Here is an 18449-nt window from a genome sequence, read left to right on the forward strand (position 1 = left end):
ATATGTGTGTGTGTATATATATATATACATATATGGCTTATAGAAATCATCCTTACAACATAACTGGATGTAGAGACCTTGAGGTGGCAGCATTACCTTGTCGAGGAAGGCTTTAGCCAGACTGATGCAGGACTGGTTGAAGAACTGCTCTCTCAGTCTGTGCTGCTGCTGCTGGTCAGTCTGCATGAAATAATGACTTCGCTCACTTTCACACTTCACCTTGGCAGGTGCAACCTTTAAATCCGTCCGGTTTTCATGTTTACCTGCTGCTTGTTCAGGTGCTGCTGCTGCTGCTGCTGTCAATGCTATCATCTTTCTCTTTCTCCCTGCCATCATATCGTTTAGTCATCTGGCTAAAAAGAACATTTATTTGAGTCTTATTTGTAGATGAATGCTAGTAGCTAACATACCGGAAGTAAACGATTGTTTAGTTTCTCTTAAAGGGACCGCGCACTATTTCGTACTGACTGACGTCACTGTAAGTCACTATTGATTATGTTGCCACTTAGTTTTCCTGTTAAAGGAGGAAAAAAAGGTCCATCTGGTGTTTTCCCCACTAAATTCTCAAACGTGAATTTGCTGCCCAAAGTTTTCTTCCTGCTACAAATAACGTGCTGATAGGTAAACAACCACCCCCTCTCTCTAACAGTGTCCCTTTCCTGCTGCTGTCTTATCTTTTCAGCCTCATTTGAAAACACTCGGCTCTAATAAGAGGTTATAAATAGACCCGGTGTGCTCATGCCTGCCTGTGCCCAGGAAGTGGATGGCGCCAGTTTGGCTCCAGGCACTGTGGGTCCATGTGGCTCTCTGGAGGACTAACAGTGTGTGACATGGTGCCATGCCACAGACTACAACATTTATCAGTAAAGTACAAGTTCCGCTGTGCTTGTTCTTCTGAAGCACGGCGCTGACATTAAAGCTCATGGATGGCTGCATGCATGTAAATGCAGAGCGGCTGAATGAATAGATAAATGATGTTATGTATGAAATAGATGGCTTTCTTGTCTCATTGAAATTGCTGAAGAAATACATTGATATGTTTTAGGGCAGTCAAAGTTTAACGTTTTAACGTAAATTTGTTTTAACGCCACTAATTTCTTTAATGTATTAACGCAACTTGTGATTTTTCCCTCGTAGAGGGCTCAGTTGTAAAGCTAGAGTGAAGATACTGTTATCATAGGAAATTAGAAAACCTAAGGAATCCATTGGTTTATAAATAACGCTCCAAACTTATGCTAAATTTTTGAGATGTATTGCAAATAGATGGATAGAAAACAAACCTTGGTTAAGGTTAAAAAATGTAGATGACATCTTTTGCAAGTATTCTCACATACTTTGTAATTTTGCTTTGTGTTCATTTGCATGTTTAGCCACAAGTTACTAAACTAACCACAGCTATCAGATTAATGCACAGAAGTAAAATTTCCTGTGTGCAAAATCTTCCTCTGAACATTCTGTTGAACTTTTTGTAGCTGCAGCCCACACTGGATCTGCACGGCTTCTTAAAGTTCATCTGCAGTTATTCTGTGTGTTTTGCAGCACCGGTACCTTCAGTTGACCTTTTCCTCCTTCACAGACATTTTGAGCTGCATTTTAGGCTTTTCAGCTGGAGATTGACCTTCTCAATCTCTTCCGCTTGTATAGACCTGGTCTGCTGGGAGATAGCTTTGTTCCCCACATTGCAGGGAACAAACTTGATGTGAGTTTCTGTTGCACCTGTTTTTCTGCCTGCTGTGCTCAACTTTGCAGTGTTCTTCTGCAGATCTACCTGAGCTTTCTACAGCTGCAGCATGAGCTCTGATACATCCCTGACTTCAGTCTTTAGGAAAGCCTTTGTGCTGTGACTGGGAGCCTCCTCCTGTCCTCCTGCAGCTGGCAGCTTCTTGTTCACCTCGTCTATAATAATCGTATCTTGTCAATTCAACTTCAAACTTCAGCATCATCTTGTAGTGTACTGTTTAGCTGTAAAATTAGAAAGTTTGTGACCTGGCAGCGATGTTGAGATCAGTTCAAGGCCTATTAAAGGAGGCTGGGACACAGGCGTACACGGGTCTTGGGGTATGGGGTTTAACACATGCACAGTGTAACTGAAGCTGTGGTCGTGCGTTGCGATTGGCTCTATTTCGGCGAGTGCAGACCAGATTGTACTGCGCATGTGTTGTACACCAAAGATATGACGCATTGATGACGCGTGACCCAGCCTCCTTCAATAGGCCTTGGATCAGTTCAGGAAATACCAAGCACCACCCACCAGCCGGAGCACAGCCAATAGGAACGCTCTCTCTGAAATGACCTGTGATTGATTGACCAGATTTTTTAAAGCCTGAATACAGAGCCATGAGGAGGTGCAGAAGTCCAGTTTTCTCTCAGAACACTTTAATAACAATACGCTGAAAGGTTTTTATGGAATTTTCGACAAATGATTCCAAAAATATTCTGCCTACTGAAGCTTTAATACTACAAATATTATGCTATATTTGTATACTGTTTTGCTCATAAATTATTTAGTCTGATAAGGAATTTTCCTCAGTCTGTTAATCATTCATTTGAAAGAGGAAAACAGAAACACAGATAACAATGCTACTTAAGAAATTCTCCCCTAAAGGCCTCTCTCCTTTGGTCAGTCAGATCTTTGGAGAGGTGCCAGAAATAGCAGCATGCTGGTGAAGTGGCAGCCTAGAGCGTGTGTGTGTGTGTGTGTGTGTGTGTGTCTTTTGACAAAACGGCAAAAGTTTTCAGAATAATAATCATAAGAGTCAATTAATATGTTTAGTAGAGTTATTGTTTATTCACAAGTAGTGCCATTGTAGGATTAGAGCAGTAATTACAGACATAAAGATCTGGATTGATGTGTTGAATCAGGATATGATTCAGACAGAAATCTGCTGAGCGTGTTAAGTAGAAGAGTCCTGGCATGAGTTGTTGACTTTGTCATGGCTGGTGGACCAGTGAAGGCCATTGTTTGCTCTGACTGTGTTTCCACTGGCTGTCAGCAGTGATGCTGAGGTCTGGGCAGGGCAGCTTTCATTGTAGCTGCCTCTGATAATCTTAGAAGCCACAGCTTGGCTGTAGCGTTGCATTCTGGATCACTTTCAACTCCGGCAGTCACCGCAGTGATAGTGACGCTGAGCAGGGACTCCAGAGACTCATCTATGTGTGCAGATGGACGAGCAGAATGCAGGCAGACTCAAAATATCTTACTACACCATGAGTCAGAGAATCCTATGAAGAATAAGGGTTGATCCGATGGGTATAATACCCTCTCCTCATGCAGTGTTTGGAAAGTAAAAACATTTGTTTTGGATTTAAAGTCAGGATTATTTTTATAAAGTTTATCTAAATTAAAATTTAAACAGTGAAATGTTTCAATTTCTTCTAACTTTTCATGAATTCATGAATTTTCGTGTTACTCAGCCATGTTTCTACAGTAGCCCAGAATGGACAAACCAAACACTGGTGAAAAACTTGTAAAACTGCAATAACGTGAGCCGCAGAACCGCCAGCCGCCGTCTGACTTCCGTTGCTCCTAAGGTAAGTGTTATTATGGTAAGGATGGCCTCTGAGCGAGGTGACCGGCGTTACCACGGTTTTGGACTCTGCGGCTCACGTTACCACAGTCTTGGAAAGGGAGGAGTGAGCAGAGGGGTACTCAGTCGGTTGCAATCTGCAACTACACCACTAGTTGTCGCCAAATCCTACACACTGCACCTTTAAAGCTTTACTTGTTTACTTTTTCCTTGATGATTTCTTCTGACAAACCCTATCCTTGCATGCATCATCAGTGTGGCATGAATGTCCTTAAACAGAACAACTGTCACATGAGGCATGTAAACAAATCAAGTAGTACTGTGGTAGCGTTTCAGCAGTAGATACTGTACTGCAATCATAACTATGTGAGACTTTGCTGTGGCATCTCTTTTACATGAGAGACACGAGTTAAAATAAGGACATCTCGGATGTTCTTTGTTGTAAATAAACACAGTAAACTATTAGTGGCAATGTGTCATAGCTTTTGACCTGCTGAGATAACCTCTTGTTTTATACAGAGTTTAAATTTGTATTGCTTATATGACACCATCGTATTTATAACAGATTTTAGTGTTAGCAGTCCTCATTCCATTACAAGGTGCGGCAGTAAAGAGTCTTATTGTCAAATGATAGTCTAAATGGTCTTTCAGAGGCCTTTTCACTATGAATTGCTGCATTCTTAATGGGTTTATTTTAAGTCTGTCAATCTAAATCATAACTTGGCAAACTACAGCCCAACAGGCAACAACAGCTGTCAGTGTGTCAGTGTGCTGACTTGACTATAACTTGTCCCAAACTGCATGTGATTATCATAAAGTGGGCATGTCTGTAAAGGGGAGACTCGTGGGTACCCATAGAACCCATTTTCATTCACATATCTTGAGGTCAGAGGTCAAGGGACCCCTTTTTGAAAATGGCCATGTCAGTTTTTCCTCACCAAAATTAGTTTGGAGCGTTATTTAACCTCCTTTCCGACAAAGATAGTATGGCATGGTTGTTACCAGTGGATTCATTAGGTTTTCTAGTTTCATATGACAGTATCTTCACTTCTTCTAGCTTTAAAACTGAGCCTGCCACAACCTAATAATCGCAAGACGTGTTAATGCATTAAAGAAATTAATGGCGTTAAAACAAATTTGTGTTAATGTGTTATTATTGCATTAACTTTGACAGCCCTAATTTATTTTCTATCTTATATCTAAATCTAATATCTATATCTAAATGCTACACACTGTTCCTTTAAAAATATTAAAACATAAACACAAAGATCCGCTGCATATCAGCCTTCTGTAAATGTTTCCAAGAAACCTTCCCAGTAGCACCTTTAATCATTTTTGTGTCATTCTTTTACACAAAAGATGCTTCTTCCTCACCGAGCCAATGAGTGGCAGAGCCTGGTAGTCATCTGCATCCTCAGCGTTTGATGGGATTAATTATTAATTGATGACAATGAATGATTCATGAGTCTCTCTTCTTGTTTGCTGCAGAGGTGTGGTGTGTGCTGCACAGGTGGCCGGGCTCTCACTGGGAGGGGGAAACAGGGGGATTACTGCATGGGAGACCCAGTTCTGACACCTGCACAACAGAGACATGCTTATATGGAGGAACAGGCCTGTTTCCACATCTGGGATTGCATGCCAACAGAACCACTAGTATATAAACACAGGTTAGGGAATATACCATGCAAGTATGTCTGTGTTTTCCATGTATTTGTCTAGACCACATGTTTGGTTTTGTTCTATTTGTTTCTCCACCTATTCACACTTGAGAAACAGAAGCTACTGTGCAGAATCTATTTTTATACCAATAGCAGTTTCAAGGCATAAATGAGAGAGTCAATAACAGTTTGAGGGCTGTTTAAGTAGATCATTAAAAGACAAAAACTCAGCCCTCCATCTGTTTGGTTTATTGATTGAGCCGGCTTTAAAATCTCCAGCCCCCTGACCTTTCTCGCTCTACTCTGATAACAGCTTCCTTGTCTCGGCTCACACCTGTGGCTCTCTCAGAGGGAACAACCGTTGAGTCAGGGAGGGAGGGAGGGAGGGCTGTCTGCAGGATGTCACTGGTTTTATCACAAAAACAAGGGAGTATAATCTGCTCAGCATGACCACAAAGCAAAAGCTTTTCTGCCCTCTTTGATTTCTTTACCAGCCTCCTTCTGCTGTGGCATTTAGCAGAATATTTTAACTCTTTAACTTCCGCTCTACCTGGCTATTGCTTGTGTAATCAGTGCTAGTTACCAACAAAACCGTAAAGGTTTTTCTCCTTTAACTATTTGCTCTGTAAAGATATAGAGGAGTTGTAAGAATTGGTCACTGGGTTTGTATGTGTATTTCAATGTCATAATAAGACAGACACACTGTTAGCTCGGTCAGCGCTGCTCGGACATTGGCTGACAAGGAAACGTTTGGATCTTTTATACTCCATGCAGGTTTCTGCTTGCGGCAAACCATCATTCTCGAAGCTCCTCAATGTTTTCCCCGCCCATCTGCGTCCACATAGTTTGAAATTGTTGGATGTGTACGGACAGGCGAAAACCTGCCGCACAGAACCCCTACGTATGGGTGATGGTGTGACGTCACGTTGGCCATGCGGACACTCGCGACCCTCGCGTTTGCGGCAAGCATCAATCAGAATTCTGAATCTGAATCTGAATTTAGTATTGAGCACCTTTAAGTTACAAAGCTCTAAAGTGCCATTAGCTCTGACAGAATAGACCAGTGGTTCCCAAACTGGGGTCCGGGTCCCCCTTAGGGGGGCGCCAAAGAGATCAAATAGGTTGCGGGAACCAGTGGAAGAGACATCCTTAAAAAAGTCACATGCTTGTATACAGTATTTGGCTTCTTTTGAATATTTCTCTGGTGTGGTAAACCGTGTCACCCATGACGAGCAAAGACCTCTCTGTGGTCTTAACCCTGAGATGATGGTCTCTCCTCCACTTCTCTGCTTGGCTGAAGAAAGAGGAAGCCGTTTATGGACCGTGTGACGGTGTCCTTTTGCTTAAAAGTTACCCTTGCACTCAACCCTTTTATCTGTGTCTGATTGATGGGGCCTCAGGGGGACTTGAGTGCTCCTGCAGGTCCTGTGTCGCTTCCTAATTGCTGCCTTTGCCCCAACTTCAGCCTTCCTCTGTCCCAGGGGAAACGTCACCATTAATTACTACGACTTCATGGTATATCAATCAGAGACTCCCGGTAGGCCGCTGAAGGCTTCTTACATAGCTGAGTACAAGTAAGAGAGTTGATGAAGTACAATAAACTACTGTCTTTTGGCTAGTTTAGGGGCATGTCTGTGAATCAACTCGGTTTTCAGTGTCCTATCAGTCACGCTGGCAGGGACGAGACCCGTGGGTGCTAGACGGAGAGGAGACTTGAGCTGAGAGGAAGCTCTCGCCTTTCATACTGTCAACTACAAACAAGATGTGAAACTTGTCTGTGTGTGTGCTGTAAATTTGGGTTTGCCCTCACATTTGAATAGTCTTAATGAAAAAGAAAAAAAGAGGAATAGGATGTTTCTTGCAACAGATATTACTCACTGTATGGGAGGAGAGCTGCTGATGTTGTCTAGCTGTGGAGGAGCTGCGGAGGAGGTGTTGCAAAATTTCAAAACCACATTTTTTAGACACTTATTATATTTCCTGTAGCGAGAATACTGTTAGTTGTAATGAAAGTATGTTCACTTCTGCTGATATATCTTAAGGAATAGTATCGCTTCAGTAATTTTTTAAAGACCCCTCAATTGAAATTGTGGCAAACAAATGTACAACAAATGTAAACAAGGATGGGCTCCTGGGAAAAACAAGATTATCCATCATTTACTGAAAAAAACAAAACATGGTGGATAGTAACTAAGTACATTTAGTCAAGTACTGTACAGTACTTAAAGGTGCTCTATTCGATGTCTAGAGCATTACTATAGCAGCAAACAACTATTTGTAATGCAAAGAGCTTCTACGTGCTTTGTTGACATAGCCGGGCTGGCCTTTTAGTGTATGTGAGCATGTCCCACTGGCTAGATCACGGCCGCCGCTCTGCACTGCTCTCATGCAGCAGTTACAGCTGATAACGCCAATAGAGCCATTGTGGAAGTGTAGAACCCACCCTCCGGTTCCCCGTCAGGTTAACACTGTTAGCTTCGTCAGCACAGTTTTCACTGTTAGCACCGTTAGCTGCCATCCGTCTGCTTCGCCGTTGCAATGTTGAGAGCCGTGTGGAGGCAATAGAAATGCAACCCAATCTTATATTTAGCACCTTTAAGTAGAGTTTTTGAGGTAGTTGAGAGTGTTTCCATTTTATTCTACTTTATTTCATTACGTTATTTCATTTTTTTTTTTTTTAAGATGTTACATACAAAGCATGGGATCAGATCATAAAATCATGACGCATTGCTACAGTTTAAACCGGTACAGTATAAAAAAATAATTCAAATCGTCTCAACATTGATGCACGAGAAGGATTAATAAACCATATAGCAATATATACAATAATATAACAGTCTGGAAGTGGCCTTCCTGCATGAGGAGTACTTTTACTTTTGGTAATTTTAGTATATGTTGCTGTTAATACAGTACAGTGCTTTTACTTGGTGAGAGGGGTTCGTTGTATTGAAACTAATGGAATGGCTCCTCAAGCGAATGTTTTCACTTGCTGTTTGACTTATAATAGTTCTGTGCAACTTTTATTTATATGGAATATATAGATAGGAGCCCCTCGCATGAGTACTGAAAATAATAAAAATCCATTTTTACTGATTATTCTAGGGAATTTTTACATTTTTTAAAAAAGAAGCAGAATAGTGTGCCCAAAGACTAAATATAGTATGATAAGAAAACGTCTGTATCTCAGAAACTACAAGGATCACAATCAAGTATTTGGCATCTATGAACTCATAACAAGTTGAATACCAAAAGTTTCGCACACATATGCAGTGTGAAAAAAAAGTCTTATGTAAGATATTTATTAAACACAACTTTAGCATTTTTCCTCATTATTCAATAATCGTGACTTTAAAAAAATAATAAAAGTGTGATTTTTCATGTGATCTAAAAATGTCAAAGTTGTACTGTTAGATACTTGCTCAAAGTATGTCCGTACCAAATTTCAAGACTTTGGGCACAAAATCTGGAATGCAAGACTTGTAATGGAGTATTTTTATCGTGCTACTTTTACTTTGAGTAAAGGGTGTGAATACTTCCTCCACCATTGAAAAAAAATGATGTATCTGCTATTTAGATCTGTAGAGGATATGTTTGAGTATAAAAGTCAGGCACTCTTATGACCCCTCGTTCTTGTCATCCTGTCAGCATCAACATGGGGTCATATTATGTCTTCCTCTATTTTAATAGCAGAAGTGGTGAGTGTCTTAATCGAGACGTACATCAAAGTAACCATGAAGGAGACTTTTCCAGGTGCCCCGATCTGAGGAAAAGTGCGTACTTGGTGGCCCTTTGTCAGCACCTCAGAAACCTTCTGCTTCCTTACATCCATCTCTCTCCTGCAGGATATTCCCAGGTGGATCTGAGCTTTCACTGAAGCCATGATGGAAAGCACCGCAATGATCTTTTCATTAGATGGAGCAGCGGCCTGGATTACCTGATGCAGTAGGATGGCTCCATTTCCTCTAATGAAAATCTCCTCTTTTACAGTAAGCAAAGTGATTTTTGTATTTCTCTCAACAGATTTAATGTATGAAATGTGTTTATTAATGACTCCTCAGAGGAACATTGTCTTACTGGTGAGTTAATGCATTCAAAATGTATAGATATGCAGTCACACAGATAATTGCTGTGAAAATGTCATGGAGTCAGTTTCACATGCATCTCACACTTGGGAATGCCCAGGAGGTTTGGGTGTGAATTAATGATTAAGACACGGCTGCAGAGCCAAGTATGGGAGGAATCTCAGCAGCAATGATGGGAAAATAATGGCATGCCACACATGTGAATCTCATCCATTCTGTCCTGCTACTGTGACTACCTTTATGATATGTGTTATGCACATATCCTGGCATTGATACTCACATTCTTTACCATTGCTTTTGAGTTATTATGTTTTTTTGTTCTGTACATAACTCTTGACAAACTAAACAAGACGACCAGCAGTAGCAGACACAGAAAGTGTCCAGGCTCAGTTTAACAGGCCTCAGTCAGCCATATTAACATCAGTAGACCCAAACCCCAGGCTTCATATGACGTGTGAGATTTATATAATGGACTACCAGTGTCTTCTTTGGCTCAGTAATAAGCAGGACTGTATCATTCACCGGGAGCACAGGGTTCATTGATATCATGTGATATCATGATCATCATCGTGTCATGTGGCAACACTGACTGCATGGTTTGTCTAAAACGGACCAAAAATGGGGAAAGACATGAAGGTTTACGTAATACACATGTAACGGTCCTTTGACCTGTTTACACAATGTATATATCAGCATGTATGTATTTATAATTATTATTTTCAGTTTAAGACACTCAGTTAGGCAATATGATTTTAAAGGGTTACAGATGATGCTCATCAGTAAGCTGTCAGGATTTCTGATCTTGTTTCAAATGCAGAGTTTCTGAATACGGGCTGTGTGTATTTCCCTGTGGATTGAATGTTTCGATACTTTCACAGTATTTGTATAGGACTTAAGCCTGGTTTATAATACAAAAACATGAAAATCTCACTTTTTTATAATATGGGACCTTTAATGATTTTTTTCCATTGACACTAGGATTTTTACATTATTTTCAGCAATAAAGGTTTATGTCAGTCTTTAAAAATAAATAAAATTAAATCAAGTTCAACAAATAAAATATTGTTAAATTAATTACAGTATAAACATTTAAGTTCTTATTCTTTTTTTTGTAATTAGTATTGTATTGAGTTTTCTACATGAACATTGTCACATTTTGGTCAACAAATCCAATTACTCCTACATGCAAAATAATAATATAAAAATAAAATATCTACAGAATCATAATAAAATACAAAAAAAATCAAATAGAAAATAATGATATAAAAATAAAATATCTACAGAATCATAATAAAATACAAAAAAAGATAAAATACATACAAATACAAAATAATAATGTAAAAATAAAATATCTACAGAATCATAATAAAATGCAAAAAAAAAATACATACAAATACAAAATAATAATGTAAAAATAAAATATCTACAGAATCATAATAAAATACAAAAAAAAAATACATACAAATACAAAATAATAATGTAAAAATAAAATATCTACAGAATCATAATAAAATGCAAAAAAAATAAATACATACAAATACAAAATAATAATGTAAAAATAAAATATCTACAGAATCATAATAAAATGCAAAAAAAGATAAAATACATACAAATACAAAATAATAATGTAAAAATAAAATATCTACAGAATCATAATAAAATGCAAAAAAAGATAAAATACATACAAATACAAAATAATAATGTAAAAATAAAATATCTACAGAATCATAATAAAATGCAAAAAAAGATAAAATACATACAAATACAAAATAATAATGTAAGAATAAAATATCTAGAGAATCATAATAAAATGCAAAAAAAAAAAATCAAATACATATCCAATACATTAATCTGCACTAATGTCTTTTTTTCACTGCAGATGGAGATGGAGAGAGTTGGACCCTGGTCGGTGGTTCCAGTCCCCGGACCTCTCTCCTTCAGGCTGATATCGCTTAGTCACCGGCGGACAACCGGCAGCAGCAGCGCCTCCCTGTGTGCGCACCGATTGGTTGGAGATGTTGACGAGGCTCTTCTCGCACAGACCGTCTCCAAGTCCAGGGCGGGGCTGACTCTCTCTCCGACAAACTGAATCAAGGCTACAACCGGCAGAAGAAAAACTTAGCCCGGGTCGATTCATGGAGCAGTGTGGGAATGCTCTGTCCGTAGGTGGGAAGAAGCAGAGAACCGGACGGCAGCGACATTTCTCCCACAGCACCCTGGACTGCTGCGTCCTCTGCTGCCATCAGGAGTGACCTGGTTTAAAAACATCTGCTGGCTGTGTGTTGGAAAGAAGCGCGTTTATTCCTGCGCCTCTATATACCAGGATGATGTGACAAATCATCTCATCTTGCTGCTGCTTGGGAGAAAAATCTGTGTTTTTCTTTTTTTTTTCACTGCTGGAGATCATCTGAGCTGCTTGTTCTAAGGGTAAGTTGTGTCATTATTATTATCATGACTGTCTCTTGTGGTCGCCCATACATACATACATACATACATACGGAAGGCATGCAGGAAGGCGAGGAAGAAGCGCGTCGTGATCGAGGAGGATAAACCAGCTTGTATATATACTGGTGGATTGAATTACTGGTCGACATGGGAACCCTTCATACACAGACAGGCTGGGCATATAGTAAGCAGAGGAGTGTTTAGCTCACAGGCTTGCTTGTAGTGGAGTTTAAATAGTGAAAGTATTTAAAGTGGTATAATTGGGTCCACCTTTAGGCCCAATCACCTTTTTAAAGAAAGTGTGAAATCCCCTATTACACATTCAAGAGTTGGAATTAATGAGGTGGGAAATGTCCAAAATGAGCCTCAGGCTGAGAAGCTAAATTACTTTTTCTTTTCTTTTTTTCTTAAAAACTTCAAATTCAGGAGTTTCATTAGAAGCACACTATCTGAGCTAAAAGGCTTGATGGTTTAATTTCAACATTATCTCATGTGGCTGGAGGCTGTGGTCTAATTGTAATTGTGTACTAAAGGAATGCTAAGTGACTGTGTTGTGATGTTGCCTAATCATGCAACACATCATGCTTATAAAGTCACACCATGACCTCAGACATCCTCCTCCTCTTCCTCCTCTTCCTCCTCTTCCATGATCAGCATCGCCTTCCTCAATGTTTCTGTGAATCAACAAATAGCAGCACCACACATTTGCGATATGTTACATAATTCATGATGAAAATGTGGATGAGAAGAGCAGCCAGCAGTGCGCTTCTCATATTATCTCCCTGCACTCGAACCTTTTGACCCCTGAAAGTATTATTTCTTCCTCAGAGCTTTGTTTTCTTCACAAACCGTGGCTCTTTCACGAGGCACTAACGCACGGTGACTCAAAGTGACTCATGGCAGACGGTCACAAAAGGACACAAATTCCACGAAATCATACGCATGGAGTGGGGGGGCCACCTCTAGATTTGACTCACCAAGAGGTTAAAAAAGCTCCAGGAGGGCAGCTCACATATTAACAAAGTTGTTGACATCGGAAAGGTTACGCGCTCCAATGTCCTACAATACCTGGGCAGACTGAAGTGAAACCGTAGACGTACTGTATTAGAAACTGCTGAGTTATTTTGGCAGACAGGACATAGGAGCACATGGCCTGGTTTGTGTGCCCAGTGTTCCTGAAACCTTATCGCATGGAGGGAGGGTGGATCATGGCTCTGGGTGATGTAATCACACCGATAAAGCAGGGCTCTGGTGTGTGATAGTGGCTCGTCCTCTGTATCTGCTCCAACTGGACTCCGGGGGAGAGTATTCCCAGTGTGTGTGTGTGTGTGTGTTTGTGTGGGTGGGTGCACGTTGGGTACGTGATACTGGGTGGGAGCTGGGAGTCGCTCCGCTGAGGCAGGTGGACCATCCAGGCCCGGCCTGTGTTGACTGGCTGGTATGTGAGTTTTTCAGGGGGCTGCTGAGGGGGGCCATGCTGTAGTCATGCCTGCATGACTCATGGCGCGGTATCTGTCTGTCTGTCAGTCTGGCCAAGTGCTTCATGGTGTTGCCTTCAAAAGAGCTACAGATCTGAGCAGAGATGTTATCAACCTTCATTCAAGGGCTGACCCCGAATGCTTCAAAGCTTCGACCGTTGCCATGGTATTCAACCTCCAAATCACAATTTGAATGCTTTGTTTTTTCATTTAAATTTTTTTTTATATATATAAGTATGTAATAATAATGTTTAAATCACAAAATAGCCCACAAAATAAGGAATAATCCAACAACATTTTTAATTATTAGTAGTTATTCTCAGACGGATATCGCTGTTTGTTGTGTGTAGAGGTGAGTGTGTGTACAGTAGTGCGGGAGTGATGGAGACAAACAGAAGCTTTGAATACCTTCGAATATTTGTCATCGAAGCTTCGAAGCCCAAAAAATGGTATTCGGGACACTTCATTCATGGCCGTTCTTCAATAGATATTTCTTTCCTTATGCATTACTACGCAATAGCACCTGATGTTTTTCATGTGCGGCCTAATCACTTCAAGATGATGCATCTACAAGCAGGACACAGTTATTTAGCGTCTCTCTTTGTAGATTTGATGCTCCGTTGATGAGCAGCGATAGATTTCCTGGAAGAAGTCCTCTGAAATCTGAACCTGGGTGTACTCTCTGTGATTGTTGGTCATTTTCTTCCGTCTCTCTGGACCGAGCTCGCTCTGAGTTCAGCGTCACTGGGCTGAACAGTCCCATGTGTGCAGAGCACATGTTTCTCTAAATAACCTCAGGCCGTTTCTCCAACAAACACATCTGTATCACGAGTCGGAAATTTGTTCACTTGAGAGTCCTGTTTTTTACAGGCGACCTGAAGGTTACATTTATTACTGACCAGGTGGAAAGTTGCTCTGACCTTAATGTTAAAGGTGTAATACTAAATTAGTAAAGTGGTATAACATACTGTATTAAGATGGTCTCTATTAATGGACACATGGGAAAACATGTGATTCAACAAGCCATTCAGATCTGGCTCCACTTCCTATGTCACATGCAGGCTCATTAGAATATATCGCCCACAGATTGAGAACTTTTGCAAACGATATTTTTCTCGCAAGCCAATTAGAGCAGACTGGACTTAGGCTGTATTCACACCAGATCAGGCATTGCTGCGATTCGCTGCGGGGTTGTGAGGCGGCGTGGGAGAGTCACTCTGATGACTGCGACAATTGACGTCTTTTGTTCCCTCATGGCTGGGTTGTACAGCTCTGGATCGCTGGGTACATGATTAGCCACCGCAGCGTGACGTCGGGTTGCAGGGGGCGTATACGAAGGAGCGAATTTGTCTTTTTCGTCCTGAGAGCTGACACTTCTATGAAGGGAATCGCAGACTTTGATGCTTACAATGTTTTTTTTTACTTTGACGCGCCACTGATCTACTGTGAGCATGAATCCCTTCTTCTCCCATTTGTGACTTTATAAACGTCAATATGTTTGTGGGCTTTATTTTGCATATTCTCCCACTCATGTTAACCTGTTGTTTACCTGTGTCCATCTCAACAAATGCCCACACAGGCAGCCTGCGTTTTGGTTCGCTTGGAAACAGTCTAAGACACTTCTCGGTCAGATTGTTTTGGTCTGCACCAAAGTACGATTACTGCATTCACAACTGCCCAAACGAACCGCACCAGAGTTTGATTAAAACAGACTAAATGTTGGCTTGTGAAAGTGCCCTTAAAGTGACAGGCGCTAAAACGGAGCGTTTCAGACAGAGGGTGAATACAGGTATAGTATATTCAGAAAGACAGTATGAAAAAAATAATGTGTTTTTTTTAACATTAAATCATTTAAACATGTTCTACTAGAAACCCAAAAGTATGGGTAAGTATGAATCTGTAAATGAGCATGATATGTCTTCTTTAAAGGCCCAGACACACCAACCCGACATCAAAGAACTAGCGGCGACAAAGGCCAACCGTTGAGTCTCCTTTGTCTTGGCCAAAAAGTTGTACTTGAACACACCGCCAAGACTACAGCCAACGGCTAAGTACCACAATTGTTCTGCGCCTGCTTGAGATGAAACATTTCTCCCTACCAGTAGGCGGCGGTAGTTTGTATTCGTCATTGAAAAAGGTCAAAAAAGGTCATTCAACATGCTGAAATGGTGCGGGACACACTGAAAAACACAAGACTGACGGATGCTCACAGACGGCCCCAAACCGTCGACTTGGTGTGTCAGGGCCTAAAAGTTCCCAAAAGCAGCTTTTAAAAAACTCTGCATTATATATCAACATCACTTAATATTCTGTATTTGCTTATTCCAGTATTCCAACTCTTCAGAGAGCCTAAATGATTATTTTACTTTGGGGAAATATATCAAAACACAAGACACCACCCACAGGGAGTCATTATAGAAGTTTTGTTATTTCTCCCTTTGCAAAAATTCAGCTCAAGGTATTTAGTAGGTTATTTTTGGAAACTCTTGGGCGTTAACTTGAATTAAAAATACATTTCTGTGGGTTTAAACATAGCTCCCAGTCCACTCATTCTAATAGTAGTGATTGACCGACTCCCTGTGAGTGTTTAGTGCTCGTAAAAGCTTAATGAGTTTAATTATCATTATAGAGCTGAATTACATATTTCTGTGAGACCGTCATCACGAGCAGCTTTGTGAGAAAAAACTGCCACAGTGACGACTGTCTGGGTTGATTTGTGAATGTGGGGCACGGCAGCAGTATCTGGAGAGGTCAAACATGTTAACCAACTTGTTCTGCTACTTTAGAGACAATATGCATGCTTTCCTGCTAAATACAATGGTTCCCACAACTGAGCTCAAACATTAACATTAGCTTTAAAAAGCATGTCAGGTATGTTTTTCTTTTGCAGGGGATTGATGGTGAGAGAGCCCACAGGCAGTGTTTGATCTAGTTCTCGCTGGTACCCGCTCAGCTCGCGGTACCTTTTTGTGACTTTGATGTGGTTACGGTTTTGACGAAGTTGTCAGGAACAGGAACAGTGGTTTTTCTCGCTTGTCAAATAATGTGGTATTTGCGGAAAAACCGAAAGCGTGTTGTGTCTCTAGTGTTTGTCATGCATACGCAATGAGGAATGTAAGCCGATACATTCCCACTTATTGTCAGAGGAAAGACAAACATATATTGTTTGTGGTGCATTGGCTTTAATTATACAGGAAGTGTGTTTGTGGCTCGTACAGATCCTCATCCTATGGCTGCTTGTTTGCCTGCTTCTCCTGTTGACGGCTCGGTTGCGTGACTCACAGCCGTTGCATCCAATTGTTCCCATCCTATGACATCTTGGCGGTGGCATGATGCAGCGGCAGCCATGACGGTGAAGTCAGTTGTGATGTAATGCTGTAATGCAGCAGCAGGGCTATTTCAGGTCCACCTCTGAGCCTCCATGGCCTCCGTCTGCCAGCATGCCACCCTGCCCTTCTCTCAGTCAGCACCTCATCTGTCATGAGCCAGAAAGTAATACATGAACCGGCATTCACAGAATTTACTAGAAACCTTTTGATACACAGAGAAAAAGTCACAGGCGTGACTAACTAGAAAAATACAGGTTACTATGAATTGTTTTCACAGTCATTTGGTTCAGGCCAACATTAGGCTGTAGCAGAGATGAAAACATCTAATTTGGGGTCGGTAGTTACAGGGTGTTTTTGTTCCCGTAGGTGGTGTTCTCACTGACATGGTGTCTGAGGCTGGTTAACCTCAGGACAAAGCTCATTTTCAGAGCTGTGGGAATTTCTTTCCCAGAAGGCTGGCGCTCGCAGACAAGAAGCAATGGCTCCTTGAACTTTGATCTTCCTCTTTGAGCGTGAAGAGCTCTCTGAGGGCGTATCCGGAGATAACCCAATAAATATCTCTCTTTACCTGGCGCCTCGAGACAGAAATATATACGTCAGGTATGTTGCAATCGCGTAGTCTTACCTGGGTGAAATCCCTTGACAGAGGGTTTTGTTTCAAAGCTCACACGAGATTAAATATCAGTGGTACAACTTGATGATCAACTTCAGGGCAGGCTCAGTTTTAAAGTTAGAAGAGAGGTTTCCGGTATCATATGAAACTAGAAAACCTAATGAATCCATTGGTACCAGCATGTCATACTAGTTTGTGGCGAAGGAGGCTAAATAATGCTTCAAACTTGCGCTAAATTTTGGCGAGGAGGTCTAACATAACAACGTAAACTGGGACAGGATGTAGCGTTAGGGTGCACCACTAACATTATAAATGGATATATATTGCCTTGATTACAGTATCTCAACTACTGCGTCCACTTCTTATATGAAGTCTATGGTTACAACCTTTAAAACCTTTTTAAAACTTGACTTATTACAGAAGAGTTGGACCGACCAGAACTTAATATTCAAAGTACATCCAGAAAATGTTGCTTTTTTTGTAATCCCCAAATGCTGTAATGACAGCACTGTGTTGTATCTGTTTACTTTTTCTCATCAGTGTAAGGGCCAGGGGACCAACTGAAGAAACATCCTGACTGATAGAGTATCGCAGCACTGTTACAGCAGCAATGAGGGTGCAGTTTTAAATAGGATAGCCCCCCCACCCTTCTTCCCCCAGATCTTTGGCACAGTCGGCCGTCATACCCAGAGGCTGTGAATCCTCATTGTGTACCAGACTGCTAAACTCAAGTTGGCTGTTCCCTGAATGGAGCTGCACACACAGTTATATCTGGACAGTTTCAACAGTCCCACCAACATCACATACCATGCGCCAAACTCACTCCAGCAGCTTTCCCAGAAATGAGGGTGTGTTTTGGATTCCTCCGTGACTTTTTATTTTACTAGCTTTTTTCGGAAGAGGTGGATCTTAGTCGGCTCTTTTCTGTTGACTGAACTTGAACCATGTAAGTGTTGAAATACGACTGCTCACTAAAGTATGCCCATGGTGCGTCTTCTGAAGTCCTATTTTATTATTCCGCTGTACTTTTTGTTATACAAATAGATTTTGGATTAATCTGTTGGAACTGTGTTCAATGTTTGTCAGTCAGACGGATTGACGTGGAATCCAGCCAGACGCCGTTGGCATATTTGAACATGTACCTGATCCCGTAACTCTCAACTTTCCTTTCCTAAATGCCTTCGCTTCTCTTCACACCCGTGCCAACTTTCCTTTCCATCTGCCAGTTGACGGAGCTTGTAATGCCGCCTGCCAGGGAAAATGATGTAAAGCCTCTCATTTATGGTGCCCAGTTGATCACGCCCAGTTAGAGTGAAG

At 41.0% G+C, this 18449-nt stretch overlaps 3 protein-coding genes across 6 annotated transcripts in view; 1 reads left to right on the top strand and 2 right to left on the bottom strand.

Annotated features, from left to right (window-relative positions):
- Positions 1–617, bottom strand: part of mpg (N-methylpurine DNA glycosylase) — a 5228-nt gene extending 4611 nt beyond the window's left edge. Inside the window, 1 exon segment of the mRNA XM_074657437.1 lies at positions 97–617. Within this exon segment, the coding sequence (XP_074513538.1) occupies positions 97–336 (240 nt within the window). The 5' untranslated portion in view covers positions 337–617.
- Positions 1–12677, bottom strand: part of LOC141781600 (hemoglobin subunit beta-2-like) — a 55063-nt gene extending 42386 nt beyond the window's left edge. Inside the window, exon 1 of the mRNA XM_074657445.1 lies at positions 12673–12677. The gene's annotated coding sequence lies outside the window, so the exon portion shown is untranslated. The remainder of the gene's footprint in view (positions 1–12672) is intronic.
- rhbdf1a (rhomboid 5 homolog 1a (Drosophila)) overlaps positions 11282–18449 on the top strand; it is a 35513-nt gene continuing 28345 nt past the window's right edge. For 2 of the 4 annotated variants that reach the window (XM_074657427.1, XM_074657429.1), the window contains exon 1: positions 11300–11694. The gene's annotated coding sequence lies outside the window, so the exon portion shown is untranslated. Of the gene's footprint in view, positions 11695–17935; positions 18079–18449 lie in introns of those variants that run through there. The other 2 variants (XM_074657430.1, XM_074657428.1) reach the window with 2 other exon arrangements.

The sequence above is a fragment of the Sebastes fasciatus genome, chromosome 13 (genome assembly GCF_043250625.1).
Source record: "Sebastes fasciatus isolate fSebFas1 chromosome 13, fSebFas1.pri, whole genome shotgun sequence".
NCBI classification, from domain to species: Eukaryota; Metazoa; Chordata; class Actinopteri; order Perciformes; family Sebastidae; genus Sebastes; species Sebastes fasciatus.